This window comes from Ailuropoda melanoleuca, chromosome 11 (genome assembly GCF_002007445.2).
Source record: "Ailuropoda melanoleuca isolate Jingjing chromosome 11, ASM200744v2, whole genome shotgun sequence".
Lineage (NCBI taxonomy): Eukaryota > Metazoa > Chordata > Mammalia > Carnivora > Ursidae > Ailuropoda > Ailuropoda melanoleuca.
In genome coordinates this window covers 30,652,632-30,664,896 of record NC_048228.1, presented here as the reverse complement: position 1 = coordinate 30,664,896, position 12,265 = coordinate 30,652,632, and the positions used below count along the sequence as shown (strand labels likewise).

General features: G+C 39.2%; 1 protein-coding gene across 2 annotated transcripts in view; it reads left to right on the top strand.

Moving 5' to 3' along the window:
* Positions 1-3,683, top strand: part of METAP1 (methionyl aminopeptidase 1) — a 70,474-nt gene extending 66,791 nt beyond the window's left edge. For both annotated transcript variants that reach the window (XM_002921199.4, XM_034671477.1), the window contains one exon: positions 1,998-3,683. In XM_002921199.4, the coding sequence (XP_002921245.1) occupies positions 1,998-2,161 (164 nt within the window). In that variant the 3' untranslated portion in view covers positions 2,162-3,683. The remainder of the gene's footprint in view (positions 1-1,997) is intronic.
* The last annotated feature ends 8,582 nt before the right edge of the window (positions 3,684-12,265 follow it).

Here is a 12,265-nt window from a genome sequence, read left to right as displayed (position 1 = left end):
CCTGAGCCGAAGGCAGACACTTAACCGCTGTGCCACCCAGGCGCCCCCATAATTCTGTTTTCTAAAATGAAACCCAGTGCCTTTATTTTGGAAATACCATATTGATTTGATATTTGGGAGGTATAAAAAATGTGAAATTATAACACACCCCAGGAAATTTAAAATATCATTACTTCATTGGACTTAAGACCAAAATGAAGTTGGAAGGACTAAAACAGTTGAAGTATAAATAGGAATCTTTTATTGTTATTATTTTTGCCATCATTATTACTGAAGTATGATTGACATACAATGCTGTATTAGCTTCAGGTGTCCAGTAACCGTACTGATTGGACAGTACTGTATATTACTCAGTGCTCTCATCATGATAAGTGTAGTCACCGTCAGTCACCATACAGCATTACAGTATTACTGACTACATGCCCCATGCTGTACTTTTCATCTCTGTGATTTAAGTATTTTATAACTGGAAGTTTGTACTTCTGATTCCCGTTATCTATTTCACACACACACACGCACGCGCACGCATGCGTGCCCCACCATGCATCTCCCCTCTGGCAACCACCAGTTTGTCCTCTGTATTTAAGAGTCTGCTTGATTGATTATTCATTTGTTTTGTTTTTTAGGTTTCACATATAAGTGAAATCATAGGGGTTTTTTCTCTGTTTATTTCACCTAGCATAATACCCTCTAGGTCTGTCCATGTTGTGGCAGATGGCACAATCTCATCCTTTTTTATGGCCAAGTAGTATTCCATTGTGTATGTATGCCAGACCTTCTCATCCATTCATCTGTCGGTGGACACTAGAGTTGCCTTCATATCTTGGCTACATGCTGCAGAAATGTAGGGGGGTATATGTGTTTTTGAATTAGTGGTTTTGTTTCTTTTTGTAAATACCTAGTAGTGGAATTACTGGATTGTGTGGTAATTCTGTTTTTAATTTTTTGAGGAGCCTCCACACTGTTTTTCACAGAGGCTGCTCCAGTTTGCATTCCCACCAGCAGTCCATAAGGATTCCCTTTTGCCTATTTCCTCACCAACATGTGTTACTCTCTTTTTGATTTTAGCCGTTCTGACAGGTGTGAGGTGTTTTCTCTTGTAGTTTTGATTTGCATTTCCCTGATTATTAGTGATTTGAGCATCTTTCCATGTGTCTTTTGGCTGTTTGTATTTCTTCTTTGGAAAAATGTCTATTCATGTCTTCTGCCCATTTTTAATTGGATTATTTGTGCGGGTTTTGTGTTTGGTTTTTTGGTTTTGGGTTTTTTTTTTTTTGGTGTTGAGGTATATAAATTCTTGATGTATTTTGAATATCAACCTCTTATTGGATATATCATTTGCAAATATCTTCTCCCATTCAGTAGGTTACTTTTCTGTTTTGTTGATGGTGTTTTTTGCTATGTAAAAGTTTTTTATTTTGGTGTAGCCCCAATAGTTTATTTATTTATTTAATCTGTTTATTTTGGGGGTGGCAGGGAGAGGAGCAGAGGGAGAAAGAGAATCTCAAGCAGACTATACATTCGGCACGGAGTCCTTGGCGGGGCCCAGTCTCACGACCTTGAGATCATGACCTGAGCCAAAACCAGGAGTCGGATGCTTAGCCAACTGAGTCACCCAGGGACCCCTAGTAGTTTTTTCTTTTTTTTGCTTTTGTTTCCTTTGCCTAAAGAGACAGATTCATAAATATGTTGACGAGGCTGATGTCTAAGATTACTGCCTGTGTTTTCTTTAAGGAGTTCCATGGTTTCAGGTCTTACATTCAAGTCTTTAATTCACTTTTAGTTTATTTCTGTGTGTGGTGTCCAGAACATGGCCCAGTTTCATTCTTTTGCATGTAGCTGGCCACCATTTGTAAGTAGGAGTCTTAATAGCGATTTTCTAATTGTTTCTGTGATATCCGAGGATATAGGAGTACCTGCAAATACACTTACCTAGAGAGTTTGTTTAGAAACCTGAGGAATAGAATTAAGCAATTGTTCTTGTTTGTTTGTTTAAGGCGGATGGCAGGATGAAACTTGGCCAGATGGTTGGACCGCTGTGACGAGAGACGGCAAGCGGTCTGCTCAGTTCGAGCACACCCTGCTGGTCACGGACACTGGCTGTGAAATCCTGACACGGCGACTCGACAGCACGCGGCCTCACTTCATGTCCCAATTTTAATTTCTCCCGAGATGGCGCATCTTGATAATACCTTCTGGCTGTACTATGCATTTTATAGAGAGTACAGAATGGAAGAGGAGATTTTTATTCTTTGTTTTGTTTTGACTATAGATAAGGAAGGACTACGGCATTGGATGTGTGTCCTCTAGAACTTGTCTCGGGTCTGAGGAAGCTGAGAAGAGTAAAGGAAACATTCTCAACTCTTTTCAGTGCTCCCCTCTCCCTCCAGAAATCTCTGCACCCCTGTTTTCTCACTTGGCCTTTGAGCACTTTTTTCTTAAACCTGCTTCTAGTTGCTTTTATCACTGCCACAACTGGGCCAGCAAGAGCCAGCTGCTCTCCAGGTGAAGGTGGAAGATGAGAATCCTTGAAACTTTAGCAACATATGTTGTTCCAGATTTTTTTTATTATATATGTATGGAAATATATATGTATACATTTTAAATTCCATGTATGTGGTTACCAAACACTATGTGACCTGGGTTTGTGTTGATTTTGCTCTGACAGGGTTATATGCTGTCATAAATGGACCCATAGTTTGCAGTGATTGATTTCCCAGTTGGGAGTTGGCCTCCCTCCTTCCCCATGCTGATTAATTACCCTCGTAATTGTGTGTAAGGAAGCACTCGGTCAGTGAGACTTTCTCTCTAATGTGGACTCTGTCAGTGAATGGATGTGGCAAAATTCACTTTGGAAAAGGGTTGTCAGGTTTTTAAAAATCTAGTTTATGGCAAAAATAGCCATGCTTCAAATGGTAACTGGCTGTCACAGAGCATGAGAATTTTGTAATATGTTGCTATTTCAGACCTCTTGTTTGGTTGAAATGGGAGGGAGAAAGCTCCCTTTCTTGCCCTCTATTTTATTTCAAGGGCACACCTTGGAGATATTCAGAGAAGGGCGAAGGTTGCACTGTGGAGGTTAATGGGAAGAGACAGTTCTGAAATCTCTTTAGCAGCGAGCAGAATAAGTCTGGTGGGCTTTTAGCTTCTGACATTTAGTAAACCTGGTAGTGATGAAAAAGGAACTTCTTTCAAGACTGGACTGTTCCCTTGCAGTAGAGATACAGCTGTCCTTGGGTGTTGAAAACACGCTTTACCTTCACATAGTTGGGAGCCTCATTAGAAATGACCTCAGCTGCCCACTGTCTGTGTTCCTTTCAGTAGTTCTGTCCAACGGGAGTGCGTCAGTGAACGCGTATCAGATCGAAGGTACTGTCATTGGAGTGTACTTGATTACTGGGTATCTGGTAACTTTCTTGTAAGATAATTTGATACCACTGACACATTAATATGAGAACATCTTTCCCAGAGTGCCTCAGACCTTTATTGCTTTAAAAGAATTATGATAATGTTTTCATTACTTTTATTATTTTAATGATTTAGTGCAGTGACTGAATCTGGTATAGACTTTTGGGGGTGTGTGTGTGAAGTTTTTTATCAAACTGTAATATTTGTGAATGGAATGCCTTGCAATATGAATGTTAATATAATGTGTAAAGGGAGATTAAAAGTTTGAATGATTATCCTGCCGTGTAGTCTTTCACTTTGCTGCATTTGTCTGGGATTTCTGAGGGCAGTGGTGGGAATAGGGTGGCTGATTTCATCATCTCAAATAAACTCATGACCATTTGAGTAAAAAGAGTTTTTCGAGTTTAATGACTCCCTAGAAATTCCAGTGCTGTGTTTGGTTCAGCAGAGTCGAGATACCAGCAGCATTTGAGTGGAAGCCATATTTGGAGAGCTAATTTTAAGATAGAACGCTGAATATTTAGAGGAGCATTTTATGTACTGGTTGCGGAATTAACATTGAAGGCTTCTTTGATATCTGTCGTTAGAAAATAAGCTCAAGGGAAAAAGAAGTTTTGATGGGATAGTATTTTTGTAAAAAGATAAACCAACGCATTGGTGATGATGCTTTTCTCGTTTTGGGAGATTTCAAAACAATATGGGCTCGAGTCAATGTAAATATCCAATTTCAGATGTTTATTAGATTTAAATGAAACCCCAAGTATCATTCTGCCAACTTTTCAAAATAAGTTGAAGGTATATTAAGTTTTCATCTTTTGTGTTAACTTTTAAAATAATACATCTATTTTTTCCTGCTACTCCTCCATCCCCCTTGGAATTAAAATTTAGAAGCAGGGAAACATGTTTGCCTTTTATCTTCATTTTATATCTTTTGCTGATAAAACGGATTAAGGTACATTAGAACCCATTCACTGACCCTTTTATACCACTTGCCACAGGTCAAAATTAATAGGAGAAGGGTTAGGAATTTGGCATCTTAACTTGATTCCTTTGTCCTGAAACCACTTCTGGCTTTTCTTTCTGTTTGGTGAAAAATGAAAGCCTGGTGCTTCACTTGGCTAAGGCCCCCAAATCACCCTCACAGTATCTGTTAGCTGTTTCTTCTTAAAAATTTTTTTTTTTTACTTCCAAATTTTTATTTTGAAAATTTTCAGATTTATAGAAAAGTTCAAAGTATAGTATAATGAAATAATCCTAAATCCTTTCCCTGGCTTCAGCACCTGTTACTTTGCCGGATCTCTCTCACGAGGCACTTCTGTTTGGAAAGCAGTGGTTCCTACTTCACCCATTACTATTGGAGCCTGTCGTAAGCACATTTCCTACCTGATCATAATACAATTACCACATTCCAGGAATTTAGCAGTGATAAGGAATTATCTAACATATAGTATACATTCAAAGGTGAATCTCAGTTTTTCCCAAATGTTCTTTAAAGCTTTTCTACTTTTGTAAAAATCCAGGATCCAAACCCATGGCACTTGGTTGTCCTGTATCTCTAGTGTTCTTTATTCTAGAACAAGCCTACCTTTTTAAATAATTTTTTATTTTTATTATTTATTTCTAGAGGGAGCGTGTGTGTGCACGGGTGGAGGGGACAGAGGGAGAGAAACTCAGACTCCATGCTGAACTCAGCATCTGACTTGGGGCTCAATCCCAGGACCCTGAGATCATGACCTGACCTGAAATCAAGAGTCGGCCACCTAACCGACTGAGCCACCCAGGTGCCTCAAACCTACCTTTTTTGATGTTTGCTTAAGAAGCAAGCCAGTTAGCTTGTAGAATTCTATATTTCTCTTTCTCATGAGTAGGTTCAGGATAAATGTTTTGGCAGAAGAGTCCATTGATGGTGTGCAGTGTGTCTCATTCATGGTGTCACATCACATCACGAGACAATGTTATTGTCACATTGCCAGTATAAGTTTGGCACTTGCCTTGTTACGTTGATGGCTGCAAATGGAGATTTTCTAATTTTGGCATTCCATCTACATTTATACATCATTTATTAGCTGGCACTCTTAACAAAGAAGCATTTTTCCCCCTCTACCCACTGTTTTTTGAGTATACATGTGAGCTCATGAATTCATAAAATTCTACTTAATTACTGTAATTGTTCCAACTTTGGCCAGCAGAAGCACCTTTCAGCTCATTCATGTGTCATTTTGCCCTGTGCCCATCAGTCTTTGAGCACTTCTTGCTTTTTGCCATAGTAAGATGGAGGAGTATCATCTAGTTTTCCTGTCCCACAGTGGGACAGGCTGTTTCTTCAAGGAGTGCTAGTTTCTTTTCATGGGGACTGGTATTTGGAAATCAAATCTGGGTACTACTGGGTGTCATTGTTTCCAATCACTTTCAGGGAATGGAGCCAGGAATTGCATTTTTTATAAATTGTGAGTTCATTCTGATACTTGCAAATCTAACACTAATCTTCCTCACCTTTTCCTGTTTCATATTTGTATCTGCTTTATCCCATGGTGAGAACTTTGGTTCTGAATAACATTAATAGTTACTTATTGGCTGGATTCTATAAGACATGTCAAATTTAGAATTACTATATCAAAATCACTACCAACAATGAACTTAAGTGTAAAATTTGCAATTTTTATTCTTGGAACATGACTCGCGGTGGGAGTACAGAGTATTGGTTTAAAAATTACATGAAGCAGTTTTGTTCCTACTGTATTCTAAATTTCATAAACTGAGCTACTTTTTAACAATGATTACAGTGAATGTTGGGGGCGAAACCTCCGGTAGGAGGAGTGGGGGTGGTATTTTAGTGGTCTGGGCGTTAGAAATATTGCAGCTGTTTGAGACAGTGTGGTAAGATTCTGTCTACATTTGGTATTTGACTTCTGCCAAGCTCTCTAGCTACAGGAGCAAGTCATGCCACGTTACGTGGATGTGTGGCCCCTTTTGCAGCAGAGAAGAACATCTGGACATAGTGCTTTAGGAACAGATTGTTTCACAATGTAGGCTACATTATGCTAATATTGTTAAGGCTTTTAATGTGTTGTTTCATTTTAATAATGAACATGCAAGAAAAGGTTCGCTTAGCCGCACAGGCTCTGTGCATGGGAATTCCCTGGCTCTCCCGTGTTTGAACTCTGAGGAGCAAGCAACCTTTTGTGGCAGCCTTCCCCTTTACCTCTTCTTCCTTTCAGTGCTAAGGATAAAAAAGAATAGTGGTTTGTATTTGGTTATTTTGAGAAATAGGAAGGAGGAATAAGGTGGCCTTGGCTACCTGTTACCGTCTGCTTTTTATTTTGGGGACTGTGGATGAGCAAAAACAGAACTGCCCATCCATGGCGATTCTGTGGTTATATTAAAAAAATGTGTTAACGTTGGTATATCTTATTCAAATGTGCCAAAAAGTCAATAAGTGGAACACTTGAGGAAGGGCTTCTTGGAAAGTTATCAGTAATATGTTTGTTATAGCTCAAAGTATTTTAGTAATTTTTTATGGGTGTTTAATCTTTTCGCCATTGTAAAGTTTTTAAGAGAGTAATTGCTTACATCTCCTGGGCACTTAGCCCTTTTACTGTTACCCCAGCCACCTCATCCCACTCCCAAGAACAAACATGTGAACACTTTCCCAAACCTGTAGGTCCATCTGTACTTTGGTGTCACGAGAAGAGCACAAGACCAACAGTCAGGACCCCAGGGCTCTGATTTCTCCAGTTTTTTACGTGGTTGCGACTAGCACAGATCACTGTACTTCACTCTCTGGAGACCCCCTGTTTGTGGGATGATAGCATAACTTAGGAACTGTTTTAGTCTATGGATAATGTGACTATAAAACAAATCTGCATTATTTTAGTAGTTGGGCCGGGGGTCAACAGAAAATTCAGGCTAGATTTAAAACCTCGTTAGTAAATCTGAGCCCTGAGTGATTCTGAGGAAACAAAATAGCCAAGGATAAGAACTTCTCGTATGAAGATGTGTGTTAGAGACAGAGAGCAGCAGATCTGGTAAAGCACATGTTCGCTGTTTGTCTTGCCTCAGATAGCCTGGGTTTGGTCGTCAAGGACATTCGAGTCCATTCTAAACTGGAGGTGGTTCTCTGGTGGATTAGCACTCCTTTCTTGAAAAGAACATGTGCAAAATTTATCTCATCACGAGTTCTGGTATGATGTCCACTTCGATAAACACCCGTCTGCTTAAAACCCATCCCACCTGGTTTGTGCCCATAAAGAAAAGTTCCACCAAAGGAATTTGTATAATGGAGGACTTTGTATGTTCCTGTTCACTTTGTTTCTTTAAAGACACAATTCCCTTAGTTCCTTGCATTTATTATCTAAGTTCTTTAAATATAATTAATGTTTTCCAAACGTGTTTGTGGTATACTTTTTCTAAAAGGTATTTGCTGACAAAGAATCTGGTCTTGCATATTAACTGAAACAAAATTGGCTGATTCCGAAGGTGGTCTTTTTCCTGGGTCACAAAGTGACTCTAGGCCCAAAGAACTGTCAGTTACTTTAGGACTTTGATCACCAGCTTAATTGGCAGATTGGTAGCCAAGCAGAAAATGTTCTGAAGCATTCTGTGCATGGAAAAGATGTTCCCTCTATCCCCAAATCAACAAACGTTTTGAGAATTACCAGCTATGTATAATTTTGCATTCAAATGGGATAAATGGAAATATCACTATGTATATTTTTTGGAGAATTTTTTGTTTGGTTTAAGTTGTACATACATAAATTGGTTCCCTGTGACAGAGTTTTGGATATAATGCAGTTTTTTACTGCCTCCACCCCCAAAATCTCATCATTCTATATGTTCCTACTTTATAGGTTAGTTCTCTGCATATAATAAAGAACTTGTTCCAAGTCAGACATGTCTGTAAATGGACCCTCTTACCCCAGTGAACGTCAGTAGGGTTAAATAGAATAGCACAACATGCTGAAAATGCATATGCAAGCAAGATTTGAAAAATATTAGCTAGGTATAAGAAAAATTTTCAGTAAAAAAGATGCTTAAAAGGGGCACCTGGGTGGCTCAGTCAGTTAAGTGTCTGCTTTCGGCTCAGGTCATGATCCCAGGGTCCTGGGATCAAGCCCCACATAGGGCTCCCAGCTCAGCGAGGAGCCTGCTTCTCCCTATCCCTCTGCCTGCTGCTCCCCCTTCTTGTGCTGTGTGTCAAATAAATAAAATCTTTAAAAAAAAAAAAATGCTTAAAGTTTTTTTTTTTTTTTTTTTTTTTTTTGAGAGAAAGTGCAAGCATGAGTGGGGGTAGGGGCAGAGGGAGAGAATCTCAAGCAGACTCCCCTCTGAATGCAGAGCCTGATGCAGGGCCAATCCCATGACCCATAAAATCACAACCTGAGCCGAAACCAAGAGTCAGATATTTAATGGACTGAGCCACCCAGGAGCCCCTAAAGTTAGTTCTTAATACTGTAAAATTTTAGGTACTTAAAGTGAAGATACATTTTGCTAGCTTTCATGAAGTATACAGTGGGTTAGCCATTTGTGCTAAAATTATGTATCTGTCCAAGAAAGCAGTTTAAGATACTTAAAAAAAAAAAATTCCAACAATGCTTCTAAAGTGGTAGACTCCAAACTTTGGACAACCAGGATAGCTTTTCCTAGGTGCCATCCGAGAAGATGTATTAAAAGGATCTTGAAAACGCTTTAAGTCCTATGATCCAAGAATCTTTATAATAAGGATCTTATAAACTAGTTCTTTGAAAAGAGACAATTGTGCTTTCAGCCCGGAAATGCTCATACTTGTTAAACTGAATTACCTGGCTGAGAGTATGTACTTAACTGTGACAGAAATGAAAAGTAGACTAATTGGCCAGCTACAAGACTTGGCGTTGTTTTACATTTTAAAATGGCTTTACTTCCTCACATTGGTGAACATAAAAATGCCATCTCATTTGTGTGTACCTCATTGTATATATGAGAAGAAAAGTAATGGGGAAAAAAACTTTTCAAAGAATTATTAGCTCTCCATTATCACCCTACATGTCCATTTTCTTAGTGCAATTGCTCAAGGTAATAATATACTTTGTTCCTAGAAGGCTAGGCTAAATCAAACCTGATTAAAAGCCTCTTTTTTTTTTATTTTTTTTTAAGATTTTATTTATTTATTTGACAGAGAGAGAGACAGCCAGCAAGAGAGGGAACACAAGCAGGGGGAGTGGGAGAGGAAGAAGCAGGCTCCCAGCAGAGGAGCCTGATGTGGGGCTCGATCCCAGAACGCCGGAATCACGCCCTGAGCCGAAGGCAGACGTTTAATGACTGAGTCACCCAGGCGCCCCTAAAAGCCTATTTCTTACAACTTCGGTAGAAACTAGTTTTAATTTCTTCTTCTAGTTTTCTCAGGGCAATAGTTTGGGGCCATTTGGGCTGCTACTGCATCTCCAGCACTCTAGGTAAAATGAAAAACTAGGCTGCACTGCCTGGCCCTACAAATGCACCAAAGATCCAAAAAGGTGGAGTCCTGACCATAATTGCTACTTTTCAGTCCGCTAGATAGTGTTCAGAAAAACCACCTTTTTACAGGAGCAATTAAGCCACATACATCAAAAGGATTAAAACAACAAAAAAAGCACATGGCTTCAACCAAAAACAATCTATGTGCATGGCAGATCCAAGGTGTTGATATAAAGACAGTCTGCAATATGCTTTTGTAATTTTAAAGGGTATGTATAAATGCTATTTACATGCGTTGAAACTTCCGGGAAAATACATAATAGCAGTCAACTATTTTTATTGTGGGACGGGAGTGTCGCTCTTCTTATATAATTTTCTCTATCTGAATTTTCTAACTCTTGGATATGTTGCTTTTACGTTTTATTTTTTCAATGTCAATGGATTACCTGGAGGGGAAGACTATGAATCATTTTTGCTTCTTTATATTTGCTCAGAATGAAAAAAACCTAAGCGTTATTATGTTAAGAGCACCACAAAAAGACTGATATATTTGACTATTTTAAGAATATAAAATATATTAAAATAAGATATAAAACTGATGGATTGGCATCTATAACTCCTAAAAATTACTCAGAAAAAGATAATCCAATAGAAAAATGAGCAAAGGACGTAAACGGATACTTCACAAAAAAGGAAATACAAATGTACGGTAGTACTTCAGTAACTGAGGGGAACACCAGGTAAAGTAATGAAATATCATTTCATGCCTATCTCACTTGGCAAAAGTTTTCAGCCATTTTGAGGAAGAGTGGCAATTTCTAGTCAAGTTAAAATGTGCTAATCCTATGATATATAGTTGACTCTTGAACAACTCAGGGGTTCCGCCGACCCTCCACGCATTTGAAAATCCACACATTACTTCTGACTCCCTCCCCAAAAATTTAGTACTAACAGCTTACTTTTGACTGGAAGCCTTAGGAGAACAGTTGACTAACACATTTTTTATATATGCATTATAAACGGTATTCTTACGACAAAGAAAGCTAGAGAAAAAATGTTGAGAAAATGCATTTACAATACCATAATGTAAAAAAATCCATGTTAGTGAATCTGTGTTCAAACCCATGTTGTTCAAGGGTCTGCTATATACCCTAAGTAACTAACACAACGAGCAAGATGTACGATGTTGCACCAGTGTTGTTAGCAATACAGAAAGTTTTGGAAGCTGCTTTATGCCATCATGTGGACAGCAGATAAATTGTTATTTCATATAACTGAACACTATTGCACAGAGTTAAAAATAGTGAATGAGAGCATCACATGGGTTCATTACACAATAATGAGTAAAAAATGAAAGCTGCAGAATGAGGCAGTATTAGGTTTTCAGTACCAAAGACTAGAGGGTTTGGGGATATTTATAGTAAAAGTGTTACAACATGCATGAGAGTGAAAAAACACCAGATTCTGCGTGGTGAGGAAAGGATATGGACAGCTAATTCACAAAAAACCTCTGGAAAGGAAAGGCAAATGTGGTTTAGAAGTGGTTAAATGTTAAAATTTGAAAAAGTGCCTGGGAACTTTGAAATTCAGTATGTACTTTTTATACGCTTGAAACGGTTCATGGAAGCCACCACCAATACACATATACCCTATGCCCAGAAGGTAGTCTCATCAGTGAAGTTTAGTGCCCCGTGTGGGCCAGACGCCACACTAGGAATTGGGACAGTAAGTCTGAACAAGGTGTGGTAACTGTTCTCAAGAATGTAATCTCACAGGGGCTGAGTAACTTTGCCCCTGATGGTGAGGGAAATCTGTTCTTTAGTAAATGGGCCAGAGACTCTTAAAAATTAAGCACAAATTACTGAGGATGGAAGAAGGCAAGGTTCAGATGCTCACCACTGCCCCGTTTCCTCTAGCTTTCCTTTTTTTTTTTTTTTTTAAAGATTTTTTTTTTTTTTTGAGAGAGAGCTAGTGAGTGAGCACAACCTGAGGAAGCAGCAGGCAGGCAGAGGGAGAAGCAGGCTCCCCACTGAGCAAGGAGCCTGAAGCAGGACTCGATCCCAGGACCCCAGGATCATGACCTAAGCTGAAGGCAGACGCTTCACCGACTGAACCACCCAGGCGTCTCTCTAGTTTTCCTTTAAAGAATGAAGATTATAGGGGCAGGAACCGTGAGAATGAGTTCAGCATAAAACAGATGACAGAGGCGCCTGGGTGGCACAGCGGTTAAGTGTCTGCCTTCGGCTCAGGGCGTGATCCTGGCGTTCTGGGATCGAGCCCCACATCAGGCTCCTCCGCTATGAGCCTGCTTCTTCCTCTCCCACTCCCGCTGCTTGTGTTCCCTCTCTCGCTGGCTGTCTCTATCTCTGTCGAATACATAAATAAAATCTTAAAAAAAAAAAAAAACAAAACAGATGACAACATC